Source organism: Mobula hypostoma, chromosome 17 (genome assembly GCF_963921235.1).
Source record: "Mobula hypostoma chromosome 17, sMobHyp1.1, whole genome shotgun sequence".
Lineage (NCBI taxonomy): Eukaryota > Metazoa > Chordata > Chondrichthyes > Myliobatiformes > Myliobatidae > Mobula > Mobula hypostoma.
In genome coordinates this window covers 43,634,822-43,659,702 of record NC_086113.1, presented here as the reverse complement: position 1 = coordinate 43,659,702, position 24,881 = coordinate 43,634,822, and the positions used below count along the sequence as shown (strand labels likewise).

The following is a 24,881-nucleotide window of genomic DNA, read 5'->3' as shown; positions in this document are numbered from 1 at the left end:
GGGTGATATACTGCGTCCGGTGCTCCCGATGTGGCCTTTTATATATTGGTGAGACCCGACGCAGACTGGGAGACCGCTTTGCTGAACATCTATGCTCTGTCCGCCAGAGAAAGCAGGATCTCCCAGTGGCCACACATTTTAATTCCACATCCCATTCCCATTCTGACATGTCTATCCACGGCCTCCTCTACTGTAAAGATGAAGCCACACTCAGGTTGGAGGAACAACACCTTATATTCCGTCTGGGTAGCCTCCAACCTGATGGCATGAACATCGACTTCTTTAACTTCCGCTAAGGCCCCACCTCCCCCTCGTTCCCCATCTGTTACTCATTTTTATGCACACATTCTTTCTCTCACTCTCCTTTTTCTCCCTCTGTCCCTCTGAATATACCTCTTGCCCATTCTCTGGGTCACCCCCCCCGTCTTTCTTCCCGGACCTCCTGTCCCATGATCCTCTCGTATCCCCTTTTGCCTATCACCTGTCCAGCTCTCGGCTCTATCCCTCCCCCTCCTGTCTTCTCCTATCATTTTGCATCTCCCCCTCCCCCTCCAGCTTTCAAATCCCTTACTCACTCTTCCTTCAGTTAGTCCTGACGAAGGGTCTCGGCCTGAAACGTCGACTGCGCCTCTTCCTATAGATGCTGCTTGGCCTGCTGCGTTCACCAGCAACTTTGATGTATGTTGCTTGTTTTTATGAGGCTGAGTTGCTAGCTTGACGCTCAACCCGACTTGGATTCGAACTCAGGAACCTTCGCTCCGGAGTCCGGGGCTGATATTATTGCACCACCAAGTGGGACAATCTCCAATTTTGGAAAATACATAAATATTGGGCAGCGCATTAGGGAGCACAGCTAGGATTTTTAAACTGTTCACCTGAAAGAATAGGCTAGGATTTTTTAAATGTTCACCTGAAAGGATAGTCTGGGCTTCAGTCTGATTTCTCATCCCTTAAAGGTGCAGTGGAGTGGCAGCATAGTGTGCTCATATTTCTGAGGTGTGGTATGGAAATAAGAATGTGACCACAAGCCTTGATACACAAGGTGTTCACGGACTCTCGTGAACATCTGGAGTATTTATTAAAGAGCCTGTAAGTTTTCTAATTGACAGTATCAATGTACATATATTTGGGTATAGTCATAGGATGCTCATCGGATGACCTCCCACTTCATCAAATGAACAGTCTTTTACCCACTAACCACAACATTTTTCCTACAAACAAAGCAGTCAGGGAAATTAATGCTAGATTTTTTTTTCCATTATTCAATGCTAGCACAATCTAGGAGATTAACCTTTAGTTTCTGAAGGTAATCAGGATAATGGCAACCCAAGGGTCAGAACAAGATTGACATTTCTAAATGACTAGCCAAAGTTTTAGTATCAAACAGTAAATATTTTGCACAAGTAATTTTGTTGTTGGAGAATAGCTGACGTTCCTACAGATGGCAAGAAGGATGAAGGATTATCATTGCTCAAAACACACAGTTTCTTCTCTTCAGGATTTTACACTCAGTTAACTCTTTATTAGATACCTCCTGCACCTAATAAAATGTCCGAGTGTATATTCCTGGTCTTCTGTTGCTGTGGCCTATCCACTTAAACGTTCAATGTGTTGTGCATTCAGAGATGTTTTTGTGCACATCACGCTTGTAACACATGGTTATTTGAGTTACTGTTGTTTTTCTGTCAGCCTGTACTAGTCTGGCTGTTATCCTCTATCAGCTCTCATAAACAAGGCTTTTTCACCCACAGAACTGCTGCTCATGGGATGATTTTTGTTTCCTGCACCATTCCCTGTGAACTCTAGAAACAGTTGAGTGTGAAAATCCCAGGAGATCAGCAGTTTCTGAAATACTCAAGCCACCCTATCTGGCACCAACAATCATTCCACAGTCCAAGTCACTTAAGTCACATTTCTTCCCCATTCTGATGTTTGGTCTGAACAACAACTGAACCTCTTGTCCATGTCTGCATAGTTTTATACATTGAATTGCTGCTACGTGATTGGCTGATTAAATATTTGCATTAATGAGCAGGTACACAGGTGTACCTAATAAAGTGGCCACTGAGTGTATTTTACTCCTCTCTTCCCTTAATAATGTTTGTCCTCTTGCCCCACCATAAGATCCCACTCCATCTGTTAATCAGACCCTAAGCTGTCTGAATCACTCAATGTATCAGTTCATTTCAATTGGCTTGCTCAAAATTTTACTTTGTTGGCCAAATTTTAGGCCCTGCAAGAGATTGTATTAATGTTAATTTCTGCCTGGTGGTTTTCCTGTAAAGTGCTGTAGGATATTTTACTGCATAAGATTCAGTTTATTCTCAACTCTGTTGCTCTTGGCCTTACTTGGACCTGTTCATTCTAATGCACTGGACTTCATTCTGACAATTTGTTACATTTGCAATCCCTTACCCCCTTGTGTTTCCCTACTTCTGAAACCTCAGATTCATGTCTGAATTCCAATTCTCACTATGAATGTTTCTGCCTTCAGCTCTGGAATTCTGTCCTTAACGTGTCCTGCCTTTTGCTAAGACAATTCTTTGTGCTTGTATTCATTCTTCTGTGGCCATCAAACCAGATCTCTCACCATTCTGTAACTCTGAAGTGCTTTGGTAAAAACAGTATTGGATTTAAGGTTTTCATTGCTAGTGCTGTATTAATTTGATTTCTCTCTCCGTGTTTTCCCGTACAGGCTAACCGGGCTGGTGACAGCAGTCGTACATCAGGGTCTGAATCCTCCCCATCTCACTCTGCACCGCAGTCGAGGGACACCTTTGTGCCGAGTCACGGCAGCGCTTTCCGCCTGCCAGAAGCGCAGCATCCATCTTCAGTCTACTACGTCAGTGCCACACTGCCCGCTCAGAGAGTGAGCTCACCCATGTCCCTGCAGCGGACAGGCTCACCACCCAAGCTCCAGCGGGCAGGCTCAGCCGCTGAGAGTGGCATCTACACCACCCAGCGGCTCGCCTCCCCAAAGCAGACGGCCTCTCCCAGCCGCCTGTCCAAGTCCTACAGCACCAGTTCGCCAGTCAACATAGCGGCGTCCTCAGCTGCCCTCTCCCCATCGCCCCCGGCCAATGCAGTGACCTCACCCGCACACCAGCCCAGCTCGGCCCAGCCCAGCTACGCCACACTCTCGCCCACCAAACGCCTCACCCACACGTCCGATCCATACAGCAAGCACCCGCAGGAGCTGTACGAGCGGAGTACCTTACAAAGGCCTGGCAGCCTAGCAGGTAATCCAGCTGGATGCTCAGACATGTTCATCATTTGGTGAGATGTCATTACCATTCCTAAGAGCAAAGAGGATGGTGCATAGGAGAAATTAACAGATTACGTTAATTAGGAAAGGCTGAATAGTGTGGAACTGTTATGTTCTTCAGAGTGGTGATGATAGAAATCTTTACAATAATGAAGGGTTTTGTCTGAATGCAGTATGGGCAATAAGGAATTATGAGAAATCTCTCTGTTGAAAGATGGTAACAATATTTTATGAACTGTTATGTGGGATTTTAACATTCAAGGACATTGCATGTGGTAGTAAGCTCCACATTCTCCCACTTGCGGTTGTTTTTATAGCTTTCCTGCTTGCAGCTTTATTCCTAGATGATGCAGCAAATGTTTAAAATTCCATTTGATTAAAGTCCGCATTATATTTCACTGACTATACTACAATAAACCTCTTAATGAACATTACACACAGTAGGTCAAATGGTTATCATGTGCTCCCTGGCAGCTGGAAAGCCATTCATGAAATGAATCAGAAATAATCCCAGAGTACGACGTGAAACATCCCATATTGCTCATGATCCATCAGTGAAGTCTTCAGGTCCTGCTGGGGCATCATGGGCGGTTACATTGCCTTCTGCTCCCTTCCAAGCTGAGACTTTCCTGCTAATTGACTTTTCACCATTCAGTATGATATTATACCATTCACGGCTTTATTTTCCGATATAACTTGTATTGGTTTCTATCCTCCACAGTTGAATGAAGGTACACCTTGTTCCTTTCAATGTAAGTTATATCAGAATTTATCCTCCACAGCCGAATGGAAACATAGAACTGATGCATCGAGACCATGCTGGCTTAGGGAATCACAAAACTAAGATAGTCTAGAAAAGAGGTGGAAACCACTGGAGGTCTACGTTTGTGTTTGTCTTGACTATCCCAACAAGTGTTCAACAATAATAGACTTGCAATAATATTGCATAATGCTAGAAAGCTTACTATTCATGTGTCTTTAATCTTTAGTTCCAAGTCAAACCATGATATCACAGAAACAATAAATCAGCTACTGGCTCTGTTCCACCACTCCATAAGATTGTAACAGCCGCTGTTATAGAGTTAACAGGATAACTACTCAAATGAAAATTTTGTTTTTGTTTCTCATCCAGCCAGTATCAACATGGGCAGTTCTGTCAAGCAATCTTTTCCAAAGCCAAGGCAATCTAATTAGCAATCAGCTACCTACCTACTGAGTATGTGTGGCCACATAAAATGTGATGTGATGTTCCCTTCCTACCTTCTAACTTCATAGAAAAGTACAATGTTGAGAAAGCTGAGTTAAAGCTTTGCATTCAGTTTTGGAGCAACATTTTAGTAAAATATGTTGGCTTTTAAGGAACATCACCAGAATGATTGAGGGCTTAAATTGTGAAAATATTTTACTGAAATTTGGCTTGCATTTTTGGAAGTGGTGGAAATTGGACACTATCAGCAAGATGTTTCGGATGGTAAAAGAACTTAACAGGATAAGTACAGAAAAGCTATCTCTAGTGTGGAAATCAAGATTAGACAACATAATATAGAAATATTGTAGATGATATCAAAAAGTATTTTTATCTACGAAGAGCAATAAAAATTACATGTTCTCTCCAAATGCTCATGCATATAGTGGGCAATTTGCCAATTACAGGTGTGAAGATGAAATTAAGTTGCAAATCACCCATGGTGTAATAAAATAGTAGAACAGATAGTCAGGCTAAATGACCTGTTACTGTCTTAAAGTGGGCTGTCACTCTGATTCACAATTAATGAGAAAGTACACTGTCCCACACATTGCAATGGTGACTGCAATTCAAACTTACTTGATTGGCTGTTAAGTGTGTTGTTTGATCTATGGTTATGAAAGATGCTTTACAGAAAATGAAAGTCACTCTGTCAAAAGGTAAGTCTTGTAGCTTGAAACACTCTCGTCATTTTACAACATGAGTAGTATAAAAGTAGTCAATCAGAAAACAACCCAAGAGATTTTACTGCCTCAGCTAATGAAGGGAAGAAACCTTAAAACAGGAAGCTGTGGGAACATGATATGTAGAAGACAATAGATTGATTTAGTATAGCTAATTACTGCTGATTATATCTGCTGTTGCCTGTGATGCAGAGCACTACTTGAAGGAATACCGTGGATGTATTTTTCTCTCAGTGTATTCTCATCTTTAGCTCTCAATTTCAAAAGTGCGGAACTGACTCTTTAATTTGAACCATTGCTTACTGCAATCAGTAATCACTTTTTTATACAATCAGTTCCCACAGCCCAATCATTTCTCCTCTAAGCCTCCTGCAGCTGTTAGTGGGAGGTGACCTTCTAGTCGTTCATCAAGATCACAGCAGCTGGCCAGTGCTCACTATAGGGTCCTCATTTTACGCAAATATAATTCAAAATAGGTTTTAATTATTTACATTAATAAATTTTGTCAAAGAGTCTTTCCAATTTGATTTCAGTTATGCCATCTATATTACATATTTGTGTCAGGTGACTGGGGTGGAACTAACTCAGTTAGAAACATAGAAAACCTACAGCACAATACAGGTACTCTGTTCCAGTTTAATCAATTGTGTATTAGTTCATCCTGATCTTATCCAGTGTTCATGACATATACTTCAGCATGCATACAGTTACTCACAAGAGAAAACCTGCAGATGCAGGCAATCCAAGCAACACACACAAAATGCTGGAGGAACTCAGCAGGCCAGGCAGCATCTATGAAAAAGAGTACAGTCGTCGTGTCAGGCCGAGACCCTTCATCAGGAAGTTTCTCATCCTTCTTTAAAATATTTGATGTTTTCTTATGCTATACTTTCTTATACTGTGTTACCCTCTCACTTCTCTACTGTCTCACACTTTTACTTCCTGGCACATGCATCTGTTCTTCCTTCTTGCTCTCCCATCACATTTGTGCTACCCACACCCACTGGTTCCTGTGTCTCACCCAAGCTCACTTTTACTGTGTTGCACATGGACAGACTCAATCTCTGAGTCCATACCCCTCATGGCCTTTTGCTTCTCTGAAAGGTGAATTTTGTGCACAATCTTTGGGATTGGAACCCTTTCCTTATTAAGCATCTGGTCCTGACGTCAAACAAAGCCAGGTCACCCAAACTTTGTGTCTTGTTCCTAAACTCCATATATTGACCTGCTTCAGTGAATTATTACTGACTTATTAATTTGATTTTATTTCCCTTTCCAGAACTATATAAAACTTATTTTTTAAAAATACCTACTATTTTTTATGTAGGCCTTTCCAAAATTGCAGGCAAGTGGCTTATTTTCACATTTCTTTCACTTCTTTCGATTCTGGGTAACAATGATCAAAAAAGGCAGTAGCAGTTACTCACATTTACATTGGCAAGGTCCTGTTCCAAACACACCATTTCTGTCTCAGACCCACTGCTGTCTCTAAGTGGTCACATTACTTGTGTAGGTTCTAGTACAGGACAGGAAGAAAGTTCCTTTAAGTATAAGGCGGAAGACTAATAATTCTACATCAGAAACTCAACTCGCTGCTAGTGTGGTTCCCACTCCCTGCAACCAGCTGAGGCAGAACCACATTGTTCAGAGCCTTAATGTCACATGGCCCAGCTATAACCGAGAGCATCTATAACAGGAATGCAGCACTGACCTCAGCTCATCTGCCATTAAGCCCAGAGCATACCATGTCCCTACTTGCATACTCCAATGCTCCCCAGACCAGCCTTCCTCCATAAGTTTCAGCCCAACCATATTTCTGCTGACTGTGTCCTTTTGCACTGACACCTTGTTATCTATTACTCATGTGCTCACTAATCTCAGCTGTCTTTTATTTAAGCAATGCCTCAGTTTTAACATTCACATCCTTGTCTTCAAATACTACCTGGCCTCACCCTTCCTAGTCTCTGTACTGTTCTTACCTTACAGTCTCAGCTCAGGTTTTCACTTTGTGCCTTCACCCTTGAAATGACCAAACTAAACATCTCTGTCTCTCGAGCCATTCCTCACTTAAAAAATCTTCTGAGGCTCTTTGTTCAAACATTCAGACACTGTCTGTAAATCTGATTCTGTGCTCAATGTCCATTTTTTTTGGTAATCCTCCTGGGAAGAACCTTGGGATTCCAATTAATGCTCTGTGTAGAAACATGGTGCACGAGAGCAGAATAGTTTAGGTGTCATCATTTTGCCTTCTCAGCATTTCCAGTATTGGTTTGTCACATGTCAGTGTGTGTCTGTCTTGTTTATTCATTCATGTCACTTCTTACCCATCTGCAATTGCATCTGAACTGAGTTGCTTCCTGGGTTATTTTAACAAGGCTATTTTGAGTCTATTGGAGTCATATTTAGTCAATGCAGGGGAAGGATAATGGATTTCAGCCCTGAATAATCAGAGTTTCCAGTTCACCATGACTCTGTAACAGACTTGTTTAGTTAGTTGAATTCACACTCCAAGCTCGCATATACCTCTAGATTAATAATCCAGGCCTTTCCACTAACACTTTTCAATAGCACAAACTAATATTCCCAATCCTTCATGAATTGCCCAGCCACACCTAAAGTAGTTTATTGCAATGAATTGCACCAGTAATTCCATCAAACCCATATTACCCATAGGATAAAATGGGGAGAATCACTGAAATTCGCTCATTATTCCCCACCCCACCCCACTCCTAGGTCTCCCCTATGTCCCATTCACAATCACATCTAATTTCTTGAAGAGAAAAGGGGCCTCAACTTCACATCGAGTGGAGGCTTAACTGCAAGTGTCACTGGCAGGGACTGGGACCTAGTGATTCCAGAGGAAGTACTTTCCTGTTGAAAATTAACTTAACCAAGGACCATTCCTAGGAGTCTTAGCACTTACTGGGAAATTCAGCTGTTGGCTTTCCAGCAGGATTTTTATTTGTGCAAGCAATTTAAGCATAGAACTCCCCCAAATGATTATAGCTGCAGTGCAGGCTCCAAGTTTATCTCCAGTATAATCCTCATCGTCAGTGATTTGAAAAAAATGACTGCTCTTTCTATTGACTTGGGGAGCTGCCAGGTTTTTATTAACGCGTTTCCCCTGAAACTGTGTTATTTACGAGGCCAACTGGCTTCTCTGATTTCAGTGGGATCTTGCTGAGATCAGTGTCCCTTATCTACCTTGCTCACGATGATCATGATCATTCTCAGCCTCCCAGCCTTGCAGTCATACCGAGCACTTGCAGTTGATCTTTGCCATACATTATGGCTTGCTGCCTTCGATTTCAGGGAGGTGACTGTACTGCATACTTAAAGAAAGAAGACATTGGCCTAAGCAGCCGGAAGGGTGTCTCCATATTTTCCTGCACAGCAGGCTTCCCCAGAGAGCTGCGTGCATTTTGTTTCCTCCTCGGCAACTTCCAGCCTGCTGTGCCTAACAGTAGCCTTGGAGTATCACACAAAGGTATGCCCCCAGCAGGTACTGTTTTCACCAGGTCCCTGAGAGTTCTCTACCATCCTTGCCCTGCCCACCTATCATCTCAGCAATAATAAATGGCAACAGCACCTTGTCGGTGGAAGGATCTGTTGTTTCATGGTATGTCCCTTCAGCTACGAGAACTTAAATGAACAAAGTTGCTGATACAGCACAAAACAATTATGATTTATAATTTAAATTTGTAATATTTACTAATTTTTAACTATTTTTAATATTTAGTATTTGTAATCCAGGGAGCGGGAAACGCAGAATCAAATATCGCTGTGATAATTGTACGTTCTAGTATCAATTGTTTGGCAACAAAAAAGTATAAAACATAAGTATAAACACCGACTATTGTGATATGTGAACTTTAGAATTGAAGATTGTGCTCTATATGGGACTTTCAGAGTACTAGAATAAAGTACACTGATGTTTTGACTCCATTAATGGTGGCAATGCAATTTCTATGCCCGAGTTTGTGCTTCTTCAATGGTGTTTTTATTAATTATGGATTTTGCATGCTGAAATCCTTCTTTTCTCTCGTGCATCACAGCCAGCTCCCGGGCTTCCTACAGCAGCCAGCACAGCCACCTGGGTCCAGACCTGCGCCCGCTGCAGTCTCCAGAGCACCACATTGACCCAATATACGAAGATAGAGTTTATCAAAAGCCCCCTCTGAGGAGTCTCAGTCAAAGTCAAGGAGACCCTCTTCAGCCATCTCTTACTGGGACTTATCGCACGAGTACAGGTACAGTGAAATATCTACAGCTATCATGCTTGCTATTTTAGTTAGTTATGCGTCTTCCCTGCCACGCCAGCACACCCATTTGCTAGAAGCACAGTTCCCACCGAGAGCTCTTACCCGAGGAATAAGTTGCACTCATGAGGCATCTTCCACTGCTTTGAGACATCTCAAGTCACTTCAGTACTTTTCAAATTGTGATCAGTGCTAAAATGGGGGTCTGCCAACTTGCTCAAAAGGACATCTCATAAACAGCAGTGAGACACTGATCAATGTTAATGATGTTGGTTGAGGAATAATTATTGGCCTGCACATCAGGGAGAAGTATCATGCTCTTAGTTGTAGAGTCATACAACACATAAACAGGTCCTTCAACTTTCTGTTTCCATGCAACCATCAAGTACTTACCAATACTAATCCCATTTATCAGCACTTGGCCCTGTTTTGGTGATTCGAGTACTCATCCAGATGCTTTTGAAATGTTACAAGAGTGCTGCTTCCAGCACTTCATGGGCCATATACTTCAGACTGCAATCACACTCGGGGTGGAAAAAATCTACCTCAGATTTCACCCCTCCACAAACCTCTTTCAACTCACATTAAACATTAGCCCTTTGGTCTTAGCACCTATGTCATGCGTAAATATTTCCTTGAGATTGACTTCTCATTTTTGCAACAGCAGGTGAGATCTCATTTGTTATCTCATCCATGTGACAGATCATTTGTGATTTCCTATGAAAGATGGCATTTGATGTTGCTTATTATCCTGCAGTCTCTCAAACATTGCACTGGAACCAATTTGTATTGACAGCAGTTGGAATTAAACATTTATTATGATCATCAGTGGTATTTACAAAAGTCTCCTCTCTCTCTGTAAATGACTATATATGGTTTACCTTGTTTATGTTATTGAGCAAAAAATGAGTGCAGTACTTAACAGATGCAATCAGAATAATTAATTCCTGTCATAAAATAATTGTAGTGAAAATGAAACATTGCATTTTTATTTTAAAACCATTATGACCAAAAAGCTGGCTGCTATTGCAATAGCATTCACTCTGGTCTTTGAGGTGAGTGGTCCTGGGGTCTAATCCGGCTGGCTCCTTGAATGCCTGCTATCCGTGCTGGGTGGAGCATTGAGCTAACAACTCGGCCTCATTTAAAAAAAACAGACAAATGCTAAGGAAACAGCAAAGGTTGCTGTCCAATGCACCACAAGGCATGGATAGGAACAACAACATCATGACCAATGCTCCCTCAGGATGCCTGTTCAAAGTAAACTTCTTATCGAAGTACGTATAGTATATGTCAGCATACATAACTCTGAGATTCATTTTCTTGGGGGCATACTTAATAAATACAATAACCATAATAGAGTCAATGAAAGACCGTACCAACTGAGTGGACAACTAGAGTGCAAAAACCAACAAGCTGTACAAATACAAAAAGAGCAATAAAAAATATAATAATGAAAAATACTGTAAGTAAGAAATAAATATCAAGAACATGAGATGAAGAGTCCTTGAAAGTGAATCCATAGGATGTGGGAACAGTTCATACACAACAGCAATTTGCTCCATAGAATTTAACGGTTCCATCTCCTTTGGAAGACAGCAGTTAAGTTACTGGACTAACTAGTAGAGTTCTGGGTCATTGTTCTAGAGATTCAAGTGTGCATCTCTCAAAGGGCAACTGGAAAATTTGCATTTAACTTAAATATAAGCCAAGCTATGTAGCAGTAGCCATGGAATGACCACTTCTCCCTAAAGCCTAGCCAATTCACTGATGCCCTTCAGGGAAGGAAATTTACCATCTTGATCTGGTCTTTAGGTGTATGGTTGATGTCTGGTTGACTCCTCAGCTGAAGGAGAACTAGGGATGGTTAATACATGCCAGTGCTACCAGGGACATTCACATTCACAACTAGATAAGATAAATTATCCCTGGAGGCTTTATCACAAAGGCAACAGTTCTACCCCCAACACTTAGCCTTCCTTTCTCAACCAATAGTTGATTAAATACTTTGCTAATCACACACTAAATGGAAAGTGAACTAACTTTTCATTATCCAAATGAATGTCAAAGAGGATTTTGTTAATATTTTTACAGATAATCAGCAGAAAAGTGTACATGGAAATTTTTGTAAATTTTGATCTTTGTAAAGCCTTTAAGAATTTTCTCCATGGTTGCTTACAGCAGCCCTAAATTAATCTTTGCTGGAAACTCAAGGACTCAAGGACTCAAGGACACCTCCAGAGGGTTGAAAACTGATCGTACAGCCACACATAATGAGTTGCTGGTTCTTACACACACAACATAAACTCTGCAAACTAACAATTCTTCTGAATGCATTGATGCAAACAGACACAGAATGCCCTTAAAGTCAGTGACGATTCTTAGAAAAAGAACATGTTTATTGATTGAAAGGAAACCAAAACTTTATCACTACTCAGAATCATTTAACAGATAATGATTAAAAACTTTATTTATCTATTACCTTGAATATAGTAAAGATACCCCAAAGTGTACGACTGTAATCAACAGATATTTATAGTATTTAAGGTGTATTCTTTGAGAGGGTGAGAGGATTAGGAAGAGATTTCATGACTGCTATGTACCTAAGCCATGTGATTTAGCTTTGTGGCCCTTTTACATATGCCCCCAACATAAATAACATTATGCCTGAGACTCTGAGCTTGAAGAATCTCTTTAAAGTCTTCATTACTCATTTCTGGTAATCTCACACTCAGGCGAGGAAATGGAAAATTGTCAGCGTTCTTCAATAGTATCTAGAAGGTGCCTGGAATTTCCTGAAAGTTGTTTTGTCTCCATTGACAGAACTCTGCCTCAGAAATGTGCTGTGGGTTCACACAAGACACCCTGCTGGAGAGAACACCTTAAGGAGATTCCTGGAGAAGTGGCCAAGGAATTATTATTCCTTTGCACGTTGTACTTTATGTGGGTGATACCCAAAATGAGTGGTAGTCGTAGGTGGAAATATCCCCATCAGGGACAGTAAGCCTAAATATTTCAAAATACTTCAGAAAAATTATTAATTTTCTTGTGTAAAAGTCATTTATGTAAACAAAATTCTGAATGCTGATGTACCAAGACATTCTTTCAGTAGTATTAGCTTTGGAATTTGTGTGTAACTGAGATTGTTTGATCTGGAGTAGGATCTCATGAGAGTAGGCCTAGCTTCTTCCAGGCCTTCCCACAATTTGGACTGGCATTGAAAGGCAGTATATTTCTTTATAATTAATTCCCTTGGGCACAAACTCTGCAGGGGCCTTCTTCAACCATTCTTGATTCCTTCCTCGTGATACTAAAATAAGCTTCAGGCGTGTCTGTGCCAGTGCACTTCGGGCCCCCCTTCTGCCCTCCATTGACTGAGAAATTTCCAGGACCAAAATCAGGTTTGTTATCACTGACATGTGTCATGTAATTTGTTGTTTTGTGGTAGCAGTACAGCACAAGACATAAAAATACTCCATACGTTACAGAAATAAATAGTCAAAAAGAGGAATGACAAGGTACTGTTCAGAAATCTGATAGCAGAGAAGAAGCTGTTCCTAACATATCATGTGGGTCTTCAATCTCCTGTATCTCTTCCCCAGTGGTATTTTTCAGTGTGAGGCACCTGCTTACACCAGGTAATTCCCAGGATGTGGAAGGCTCCAAGCACTTAATGTGACGGCTGTAGGTTACCCAAGCTTCACAGCTATAAAGGAGGGTGGTGACACAGACCGCTTAGTATACGGCGACCTTTGTGGAGGGACGAAGGCTCCTGTTCTGAAAGACTCTACGCTGAAGTCTCCCAAAGGCAGCTGATGCCTGTTTAATGGGGCTCTGGATGTCGTTGTCAATGCCGCTATCCTCAGAGAGAATGCTCCCCAGATATTTGAAAGACGGCACTACTGATAGCTTTTCATCACTAACAGTGAAGGCAGGTAGAGTGGGTGGGACACTGGTACTCCATTGGCAAACCGCTTCTGTCTTGGTGGTATTGACAGTCATCCCCATCCTGCTGTATGCTCTCACCGCCACAGCAAGGACAGTCTGAAGATCTTCCTGAGTATGGGCCACAAGAGCACAGTGGTCTGCATACTGCAGCTTCAGGACCCACTCCCTACGGAGTTTGGTGGTTGTGCGGAGCCTCCTGATGTCCCCAGTGGCAATAATGTGAAAAGGGCATGTTCGTGTGGTGAGGGTCCTTAATGATGCATGGTGACTTTGTGAGACACTGCCTTTTGAACGTGTCCTCAATGGTGGAGAGGGTTGTACCTTTGTTGAAGCTGGCTGAATTTACAACCATCTGCAGCCCTTTTCAGTCCTACACATTGGAGCCTCCATACCAGGGGACCATGCAACAGTCAAAATGCGCAATTGCAGAAATTTGCAAGTGTTTGATGACATACTAACTCGCCTCAAATTCCTAATGAAGTAGGGTTGCTGGTGTGCCTTCTTTGTGAATGCATCAATGTGTTGGGCTCAGTTTACTGTCGTTTGCTGAATTAAGGGGTGGTGACAAGACTAAGGACCTGATTATTGACTTCAGGAGGAAGAAACCAGAGATCCATCAGCCTGTCCTCATCGAGGATCGGAGGAGGAGAGGGTCAGAATAATATGGAAACACCAGTGCTCCTGATTGGAGCATTACAAGAGGTAGTGGACACTGCCCAGTCCATCATGGGTAAAGCCCTCCCCACCATTGAGCACATCTACACAAAGAGCACCGACAAAGGAAAGCAGCATCCATCATCAAGGAACCTCATCATCCAGATCATGCTTTCTTCTTGATGCTGCCATCAGGAAGGAGTTGCTGGAGCTTCAGGACCCATACGGCCAGGTTCAGGAACTGTTATTACCCTTCAACCATCAGGGTCTAAACCAAAGGAAGTAACTTCATTCAACTTCACTCTGCCCATCGTTGAAGGGTGTCCACGACCTGTGAACTCACTTTCAAGGACTCTTCTTCTCATGTTCTTGATATTTATTATATTTTATTATTCTTTTTGTTTTGTATTTGCACACTTTGTTGCCTTTTGCACTTTGGTTATCTGTCTGTCCTGTTGGGTGTGGTCCTTCAATGATACTACTGTGTTTCTTGTATTTACTGTGAATGCCCACAAGAAAATGAATCTCAGGGTTGTATATGGTGACACATATGTATTTTGATAATAAATTTACTTTTACTTGTGCTTAAGTCTGTTAATAACCCTGAACTCAGTCAAGTATTCTAATGTCTGCATTTTTAAGCTATTTCCTTAGTTGTTTGAGTGATATCCAAATGCAAAGCATTGTTGATCTCTCATTTCTCATATCATTATTGTTTTGTAGAGTGGGTGTTGAGTGCAACTATAGTTTGTAATGGTATTAGTTTTAAAATAACCAGGTTGCTGGGATTATTGAACGTTGAACATAAAGCAGTACTATACAGGAACAGGCCATTCGGCCCACAAAGTTATGCCAACCCTATTATATTAGTAATGAAATGGACAACCTAACTATCCCCCCCCCCGCCGCCTACACAATGCCTATATCCTTACATTTGCCTCACAGTCATGGGTCTATCTAAATGTATCTTATGTATCTGCCTCTAGATTCATTAGGCAGTGTTTTCCAGGCACCTACCATTCTCTGTGTAAAAATAAACTTGTGCTTCAAATCTCATTTGAAATTACCCTCTCTCACCTTAAATGCATGTCCTCTGATCTAGGACATTTCAACCTTGGGAAAATGATACTGCTTGCCTACTCTATCATTGCCTGTCATAATCTTATAAACCTCCATCAGATCCCCCCTCAGACTCCACCACTCCAGAGAAAACAACTCATATATGTCCAACCTGTCATTATTGCACATGCTCTCTACTCCAGGCTGTATCTGGTAAACCTCTTCTGCACTCTCTCCAAAGCCTCAGCATCCTTCTTATAAAGGGGTGATCAGAACTGTCTGCAATACTCCAGATGCATCCTAACTAGAGTTTTATAAATCTGCAACATAACTTCCTGACCTTTGAATTCAATGCCTTGACTAATAAAGACAAACATGTCCTATGCCTTCTTAACCACCTTATCAAACTGTGTAGCCGCTTTCAGGCAGCTATTGTGTGGGAATAATCAGTTTCAGCAGCAAACAGATCCTCTGCAGGGTATTACAGCTTAGTCGGTTCAAATTTATGAGCACATTTTAATAATAGAAAAGGTTTCTTGTTAAATAGGATTGTTGATGCTTCAATGGGATGCATGAGCTTTGCAAAATAAGGGTAAGCATTTATAGAAGCAATAATCTCTTTCCCTAGATCTACATTTGTGTTAGATAAGTGCAACCAAAGTACACATTGATTCTTAAGAAGATTCATTGCACTTGTGCACACATGAACTTCTGCAAATGACAATAAACTTGATTTTGACTTTATGAGTATTGATCTGTAAAAATGGATTAATCAGACTGGGCCTATCCTCTAATATGGTGTACAATGAAAGGTGATTTCATTACTGGGCTTGCAGACAAAATGACCATTTTTCCCCGTGATGGGGTAAGTCTCAGAATAAGGGATCAGACATTCAGAATACAGATGAGATCTGAGTGCAATGTATCTTTGGATTTTTTTCACCAAGGAAAGTTATAGTAGCTCAGTTGCTGAGTATATTCAAAACAAGGAGGAATAGAAGTAAACACACACAAAATGCAGGGGGAACTCAGCAGGCCAGGCAGCACCTATGGAAAAGAGTACAGTCAAGGTTTCAGACTGAAACCCTTTGGCAGGACTGGAGTAAAAAAGCTGAGGAATAGATTTAAAACGTGGGCGGGGAGGGGAGAGAGAAACACAAGGTGATAGGTGATACCTGAAGGGGGAGGGATGAAGTAAAGAGCTGCGAAGTTGATTGGTGAAAGAGATACAGGGCTGTAGGAGGGGGAATCTGATAGGAGAGGACAGAAGGCCATGGAAGAAAGAAAAGGAGGAGGACTACCAGAAGGAGGTGATGGGTGGGCAAAGAGATACGGTGAGAGAGGGAAAGGGGATGGGGATTGGTGAAGGAGAGGGGAGGGGTATTACTGGAAGTTCGAGTAATTAATGTTCATGCCATTAGGTGGGAGGTTACCCAGACGGAATATAAGGAATAGAGATTTTTATATGTTAAGGAAGTAACGGATATGGGGCTGGTACAGGAAAGTGGCAATGAGGTAAAAAGTCAGCTATGATATTATTGAACATAGATGGGTTCGATGGCCATTCCTGCTCCTGTTTCCTGTGAGTCCTAGTCCCCATTCCCTACCTTTTACTGGTTTTCTGCACAAGAGTCTTCTTGCTAATGCCCTGGAAGAAATGAGTAAAGAAACTTAAAAGGAAAACAGCTGTTCATCAACAAAATGTATGCATCTGCATTAATATCCCTTTACTATTCAGTTCAGGAATAATGGGCATTTATGCACCTTTTTCATTTTGATTTCATCGCTTGATGCAGAATCTCTGAAAACAGGCAAAAATGTTGCTATAACATTTTTAAGGAAGGAGGCAAATGTTTAGGCTTTTGATAACTTCTCATCATTAATTCTACTTGCCAGTAGCAATAACTTTTTCTTCATTTCTACACCAACAGCTGTGAACCTACAGTATAGTGTGTTGTTCAGCTGTTCTCATGACTTTAAAACTTTTTCTCAAGTGGAACTTATCCTCTTAGTTCTCTGCCTCAAGGTATTTATTAAGACTTGATCAAATTCAACTCCAGGTCTCTCGGTTGATTTTCTCGCTGGAGATGCCCCAGATGAATTTAGGTAGATGCTTTCTTAACAATGCATCTCAATTAGCTGCATGATCTCCTGAGATTCTTGGTGAAGCTAGATGCTTTCACCTCCTCTGCTTGCAGTATTCTTTCAACCCAGAGCGTCAGCTTCAGAGCACGACAGTCTTCAACTGAGTGCTTTGGTATGGTAAGAAAGAGAAACATTCTGAACACTTTAGATGTGCTAGAGTAAATGAGTAACTTCTGCTGCCATTCATTTGAATAAACAGGTGCGGTTGTAATGTGATTATACACTCAGTAGTCACTTTATAAGGCACACCTGTAAGGACATTCTTGATAGGATGAGGCTCATTAATGCAAATATATTATCAGCCAATCATGTAACAGCAACACATTGCGTGAAAGCATGTGGACATGGTTAGGAAGTTCAGTTATTGTTCAAACCAAACATCAGAATAGGGAAGAAATGTGATCTAAGTGTCTTTGGCTATGGACTGATTTTGGTGCCAGATGGGGTGGATCAGAAACCACCGATCTCCTGGAATTTTCATACACAACAGTCTCGAGAGTTTACAGAGAATGGAGCGAAAAACAAAAAAAAAATCATCTGTGGGCCAAAACACCTTATTAATGAGAGAGGACAGAGGAGAATGGCCAGACTAGTTCAAGCTGACAGTATGTGTTACAACAGTGGTTTGCAGAAGAGCATCTCTGAATGCACAATATGTTGAACCTTGTAGTGGCACTGATCATCATAATGGGTTCCACTCCTGTACCTAATAAAGTGGTCATTGAGTGTATGATTGAACCAGTAAACCTATTACATACGATCAATAATCTGCAGAATACATATTTAAATCGCACTGTGGCAGGTTAAGGTTCATAATATAATTTGAAATATCTGGAAGTAAAAATAATTATCAGTTAAACTGTATGAAATATTAAGATTAATTTCTTTGTTGTGTTACGTACCCCGTAACTGGGTTGCCAAACCAGCAGAAATGGATCACTCAGTTGGAGTCTGGATTACTAGAACTAAGAAAGTTTTATTAAAGAAACAAGCAACACAGTACTCTAATCAAAAGGATAATAAATGCAACAGTTCAGCAATGATAAACACACATATACACAGAATTAGGATAACAGGATCAATCAAGCTCTATCATCGTCTAGGGGTAAATGACCAGTTTCAAAGTGACGCAAAGTTCAGTTCAATTGAATTCAGTTCAGTTCGCAGTAATCACTGCCATGGGAGATGGACAGTGGGGGGAAGGAGAGAGAGAGCAAAACGAATGAATATTCAAACGGCTTCCACACAGACCTTCGATATTCTTCGCAGTGAGCTTTCGGGCGAGCCCTTGGTGATGTCTTCTGAGGTCACCGACCGTGACCCCTCCGTTTCCAGATACGATCATTTCTCTGCGGTGAACCTGGCACCCAGGCAAGGGCGGACACACACCAGGTTCCCGCTGATCGTGCCTTTCCACCCTGTGCGTCTATGGCTTGGTCCCGCGACCAGCCTTCCAAAACTTGCCACCGATTTATGGGAGGCGCACCGCTTCCAGGGTCTCGTTACCTCGTGGTGTCGAGTGTGTCTTGCCTTAGCGAACCTGTCCTTTTTTATCCCCCTGCTGGGGTATCGCCTGTCCTTCACTTCAAACAGTTCAGGGTTCAAAGGGGGAGCCGATCTCGACAGCTCTCCTTCCGTTAAACTCTCCCGTCCCTTCATTAACATCTCCAAATGCTGCTCCATTGTTTTCCTTATCTCTCTTTCTCCTGAAGACAGGTGGCAGACCAACTGCTGATCCCACTGGTGCCAGCACAGGACAGCTAACATCTTAATCCATGTGTATTCTCGTCACAGTTGTATTTTTTACAATTTTGTCTTTTGATTATATCCTGTCTCGCTCAAAAATCAACATAATTTTGTGAAAGCCTATTTCTGAAGTAACCTAGCAATCATTTTGATTGTATCCAAGGCACCTTGGAAAGAACAGTACATACTAGCTCCTTGCTAATGCCACCTATTAGCAAGGACTTTGATGTGTGCTTCTTCCTTTTCATGGGACGTCATTGACACAACGCACTATCTCCCTGAGACAAGTTCAGGCATACAACCTAGCATTTAACCATGTTTTGCTACTCTGTTGAAATTTCTATTTCTCTGAAAAATGCTTTTCCTGTTCTCACCAAAACAGAGTCTGTTATGCTTTATTAGATGAGGCTTCTTGAACTACTGTAATCCAAGTGGTCCAAAGAGAACTTGGAGAGCCAAAAAAATTCAATGTCCAAGTTTGAGTTGCTAAGTAATATCTGTGGAATGATGAGTTTGTGTTTTGTTTATGTCATTCTGAAAAGATAAACACTGGGAAGTTCCTTGAATGTTCTCTCAATTGAGCACCACTGTTGATTCATAAAAAGCTCATTCAAAGATATATCTCTTAGTATCTAATCTACAGAGCCTCTATGCCCAGCATCTGGCACTTAAAATCAAGAAATAGACCGTGAACCCATCACTCAACCTTACCTAAGACCTCTCTTTCTCCTCCCTTCCATCCCCATATTTCTGGCTTTGGTTGCAACTGCTTGGTGGCATATTTTGATTAAGAATATATTAGTGGTTGTTTAGTAATACCTGCGAGCTTGGCCTTAAATTATCATTACTTTAGCTTTCTTTATTTTTATTCATTTATATATGAGAAGAGACTTGCCCTGTCACCTAACGTTTTATATTTAATGTTAGGCAACAGGGCAAGTGTATGTATGTGTCTCTTTTTTTTGTCTTTGCATTAACATTCTGCACAGCAATCTTTCCTGTCTTGACATCTCATTTTCAGCATTAAGCAAGCCCAGGCTTAGTATGTTCTCTTCAATCAAGTGGATGAAGCTGCCCAGCTTTATCCTTCCCTAAGATATCTTTATGGGAATAACCTGCATAATCAGCTGTTATCCTTAAGCAGGAAGAGGCAAAGCAGATGTGAACAAATGCCTTTCAAGTTGCATTTCAAGGTATCAGTTAGGAATTTCTCAAAAGTGCACTGAATCAGATGGTCTGCAGGAATCTCTCAGAGATAGACCCGTACATGAAGTTTATGGAGGACGGTTGATGATAGGTCGGGTCCAAACAATCAGCACCTGGTGGTCAATTGTAACCAATCCCAGGCGGACTTTCTGTGATTGGTTGTTGTCCCAATCAAGGACTGAATTGTTCTGGGGTTAACTATTTAAATAGTTGTACTGCAGAGTGTAAATTTGAGTTGCATTTTGAGAGTAGTGTGGTTTCACTGAATAAAGGGCTATTTCATATTCCAGCTTGCTCTGTTGTCTGGCTTTGTATCTCAGCAGTAGTTATAGATGAGTGAACACAACAAATTGGTGACAAGGCGCTGTATAATACAGGCATGGCAATTTCAGCAGAAGACTTGTGCGCAATCCTACAACAGGAGCAAGCTCAATTTGAGGCAGTACTGCTGAACTTAATCAAAACGTTAACCAGCATGTTATCAGTGAGTCCAATGACGTAGGTGTCAAACACTGAAAAGAACTCGCGTGAGTCAGTTGTTGTGTCCATTTCCAGCTTCCGGTTCGGATCTACTTCAGGAGTTGCATTTGAATCATGGTTCGAGTGCTACGAAGTTGTACTCTGGGTTGAGTTTTCCTGAAAAGATGACTCCTAGTAAACACATACTTTGCTCCGAAAATTGCGTACTGCTGAACGTGAGCGCTATTTCAAATTTATTCTGCCGTAAGAACCCACAGGACTTATTATTGGATGAAACTGTCCGACAGCTAACAAGCATATTTGAAGAGCAGTCATATCTCTTCAGTGTTCGCTACCATTGCTTAAAACTTACTAAATAAGGCATAATGTCTTTATCATTTATGCCAGTATCGTCAATGGTGAATGTGAAAAGTTCAAGCTGGGTAACATGACTGAAACACTATTCAATGTCTGATTTTTATTTGCCAAATTCAGACACCTGGCAATTCAGATATTCGCCTACGGATCCTGGCCGGACTGGAGCTATCACTCAAGAATGTCACCTTTTGATCAACCTAAAACACAGTTTAAACCTTGTCGAACAGACCATGGTCAATGCAGTGTCCAACAGCCCAGATATTGTCATGCATCAGATCTCCAAGTGGCCAGTTGGATCTGTGGTGCATGACATTATGCAAGAAACTGCCGATACAAGAAATGTATTTGCAGAAAACACCACTGCATGGTCACACACAAAAAAAATGCTTTGGCTGTCCTTCACTGTGTTCAAGGCCAGTGGAACACAAGGACAAGAAGTGTTCAAAATCCACAAGGAATTTAATGGTCACATTCAAAATGGACCTCGCTGCACCCCCTCCTGCCCAGGAGACAGTATGTTAATTTATTTATCAACAATCAGTTGGTCAAGCTACAACTTGACATGGCATCAGACATCACCATTATTTCCAAATGCATGTGGTGGAACTTGGGTCCACACCAGTCAGACCAGCTCATTCATTCCATCTTCAGTGCATTGAGTGGTACACTCCAGCTGACTGGCGAACTGCACTGCATAGTGAAGCTGAATGGTAACCAAGTCAATGGTGTGTGTTACCTAACAGAGCAGCCAGATCTGTATGTCCTTGGCATTGACTGGATGGATATGCTTGATCTCTGGAGTATCCCTCTGTATGAGGTCTGTATGAAGACATTGGTTATTCAAATCATATCAAGCAACACCATTCCACCATCAGTATGTGAGACCATACAACAACTGCAACCATGCTAAACAGAAATGTTTCAAGAAGCTTTAGGATGCTGCACCAAACTGCAAGCAGAACTCCATCTCCATCCAGCCGCAAAGTCTATCTTCTGTCCCAGGAGAGCAGTGCAATACACATCCTTACCAATCGTGGGGTAAGAGCTAGATTGTCTGCAATAAGTTGGTGTGATCAAAGCTGTCAACTCCTCAAGTTGGGCAGCTCCTATAGTTATTATCAAGAAAGTCAACAGTACAGTAAGGTTGTGTACAGACTTCTTATCTGGTCTCAAAGAAGTTCTGGAGATACACTGGTACCCATTACCAGTACCAGCAGATGGTCTCGCAAAAGTCAATGATGGTTACTGCTTTGCAAAGTTGGACTTGGCAGAAGCCTGTCTCCAGGTAGAAGTGGTTGAAAATTCACGGGAGCTTCTCACCATTAAAACATATAAAGGTTTGTTTTCCTTCCTCCATCTGGGTGAAGGCAGCTCCTTCAACTTTCCAGCAGCTTATACACACTATGCCAAGTGGTATTGATGGTACTGCCACTTACCTCGGCAACATCATTGTGATGGGCACAGATCACAGAACTATGCTAAGGCCTAGACTAAGTTTTGAACAAACTACAAGACTTTGGATTACGACTTCGGGCAGAAAATTTCAGCTTCACGATGTCTTCAACCAAGTACCTGAGATTCATCATCAATGCCAAAGATTCCAAAAACATCACTGCTATTTTGAAGATACCTCCACCAGCAGATGTCAGCACTTTACAATCATTTTTGAGCATGATCAGTCATTATTCAGCTTTTCTCCCTACAGTACACAGACAGTGAGAATCATTGATTGTCCTGCTGAGCGTGGGTGCCACGATGGAAACGCCAAGAAGCTTTTGATCAGGTGAAAATATGTCCTGTCATCCAACCTTCTCTTGACTCATTTCAACCCAAAGCTGCCAATTGTCATCATGATAGTTGTGTCCAACCACGGGGTGGGTGTTGTCATACACAAATTTTCCCTGATGTTTTCAAAAAAGCTCTCACGGATGGGCAGATCACTGACTGCAGCAGAAAGGACCTGTGAACAAATCAAGATGGAAGAAATTCCACAAGATGCTTTATGGCAGAGGCTTCACTCTCCTTACTGGTCACAAATCACTGTTGTCCATCTTCAGGTCTACAAAAGGCATCCCAGTGCATTCAACCAACCATATACAAAAGTGGGCAGCAATGTTATTAGTCTAATAATACACAACAACCCAAAGATCTGGTCAGGCAGGTGCCCCCTCCTGACTTGTGAACCAGCAGGTTAGTGAAAACGAAGACACATTTGTGGCTGCGATTTCAATTGGTTGTGAAGTCCACCAGATTGTATCCATTGCTGCAGAAGGTCTTCTAGTCATCGCCTACAAAGTCAGACCAGAAACAGCTGCAGACCCTCTTCTTCAGCATATTTCCAGGTACCTTATTGTCAAGGTTGAGGAAGATGTCATATCCTTCTAGCGATGTCATTCATCGCTCTCAACTGTGAACTCCTGCCCATTGTTTGGATAAAGAATAGTAAATCCATGAATGTTTCAACAGTCCCACTGTTGTCACCTGGGCATCAATTGAAAAAGCCCCGTCACAAGCTTTGTGTACTGGCTGGTTATAGATGACCCAGATCTGGGCCATACCCTCCAAATATCCGGACCTGCCTCTCGGTTTTTTTGCACTACCTTACTTTCCCTTTTCTATTTTCTATTTATGATTTATAATTTAAAATTTTAATATTTACTATCGATTTGTACTCCAGGGAGCGCCAAGTGCAGAATCAAATATCGCTGTGATGATTGTACACTCTAGTATCAATTGTTTGGCGACAATAAAGTATAAAGTATGAAGATATCACATGAATATGTAGGCAGTGTACTTAGTGCTCTATGGCAGCAAAGAATCCAGTAGAGCCAATGCACAGCCATGGCTTCAGACTACTTGACCTTGGAGTTGAAAACACATTGACTTCCTTGGCCCAGTCAATGGATATACCACCTTGTCCTGGTTGACACATATTCCAAGTGGCCAGAAATGACACCTATGAAGTCAGCAATAATAGAGATTAACATTCAAAAGCTGCTGTAGGTCTTTAGTTGTTTTGGCATTCCGGAAACACTTGTTTCTGACAACAACACTCAATTCAGTTTGCTGCATTCTGCCAGAACAGTGGAGTTATCCACACCTGCTCAACCCATATCATCCACAGTCCAACAACCAAACAGAGAGCTTTGGGGATACCTTCAAATGACTGCTTGTAAAATCAAAGGGAAGGAGCTTTGTCCAAGGCTCTCAACATATTCTTGCTGACATATCGTATACCACTACAATCAGACCTCAAAGAGAGCTCTCCAGCTGAGTGCTTTTGGTAAGAGATGTGTGCATGGTGCTGGACGTGATGCTGCCACAGTATCCAATGTCTGAGACAGCAGATAATCAGGTGCACAAAGATAGCCACATCAGTCTTGGTCAACTGGTGAAATCATTCAAGCCAGAAGCTGCAGTGTGAGTCAGATAGTATCACAGTAGGCACGAGCCCTGGGTACCAAGTCAGATTGTCAAACAATTGGGGAAAGTGCTCTATGAAGTTATTGTAGTTGGAAATCAATGGCGTCACCAGATCAACTAGCTGCAGCCATGTGCTCCCGAAGTTTCAACAAGCTCATGTGGTAAACCTTCAAACGTGGAGCTGGACCTTCATCTCCTCCTAGGAGGGTTCAACTTACCCAACACAGCAGAGTGGCAAGCAACGTTACGACAAGAAGGTGGCCACAGACAAACTAATCAGCAGTGTAAACCGATTGTTCCATTCCAAATAAACCCTCGGCTCAAATCCGACAGGTAATCATCTTCAGGAGGCGAGCCGAAAGGCTCAGCACCCAGTGGTCTGCTAATCAATCCCAAACGGACTTCCACGG

The 24,881-nt window shown here is 41.8% G+C and overlaps 1 protein-coding gene across 10 annotated transcripts in view; it reads left to right on the top strand.

Annotated features, from left to right (window-relative positions):
* The window catches only part of LOC134357983 (catenin delta-2-like), a 1,288,623-nt gene that overhangs the window by 982,227 nt on the left and 281,515 nt on the right, over window positions 1–24,881 (top strand). For all 10 annotated transcript variants that reach the window (XM_063069823.1, XM_063069822.1, XM_063069826.1 and 7 more), the window contains 2 exons: window positions 2,696–3,239; window positions 9,250–9,444. In XM_063069823.1, the coding sequence (XP_062925893.1) occupies window positions 2,696–3,239; window positions 9,250–9,444 (739 nt within the window). The remainder of the gene's footprint in view (window positions 1–2,695; window positions 3,240–9,249; window positions 9,445–24,881) is intronic.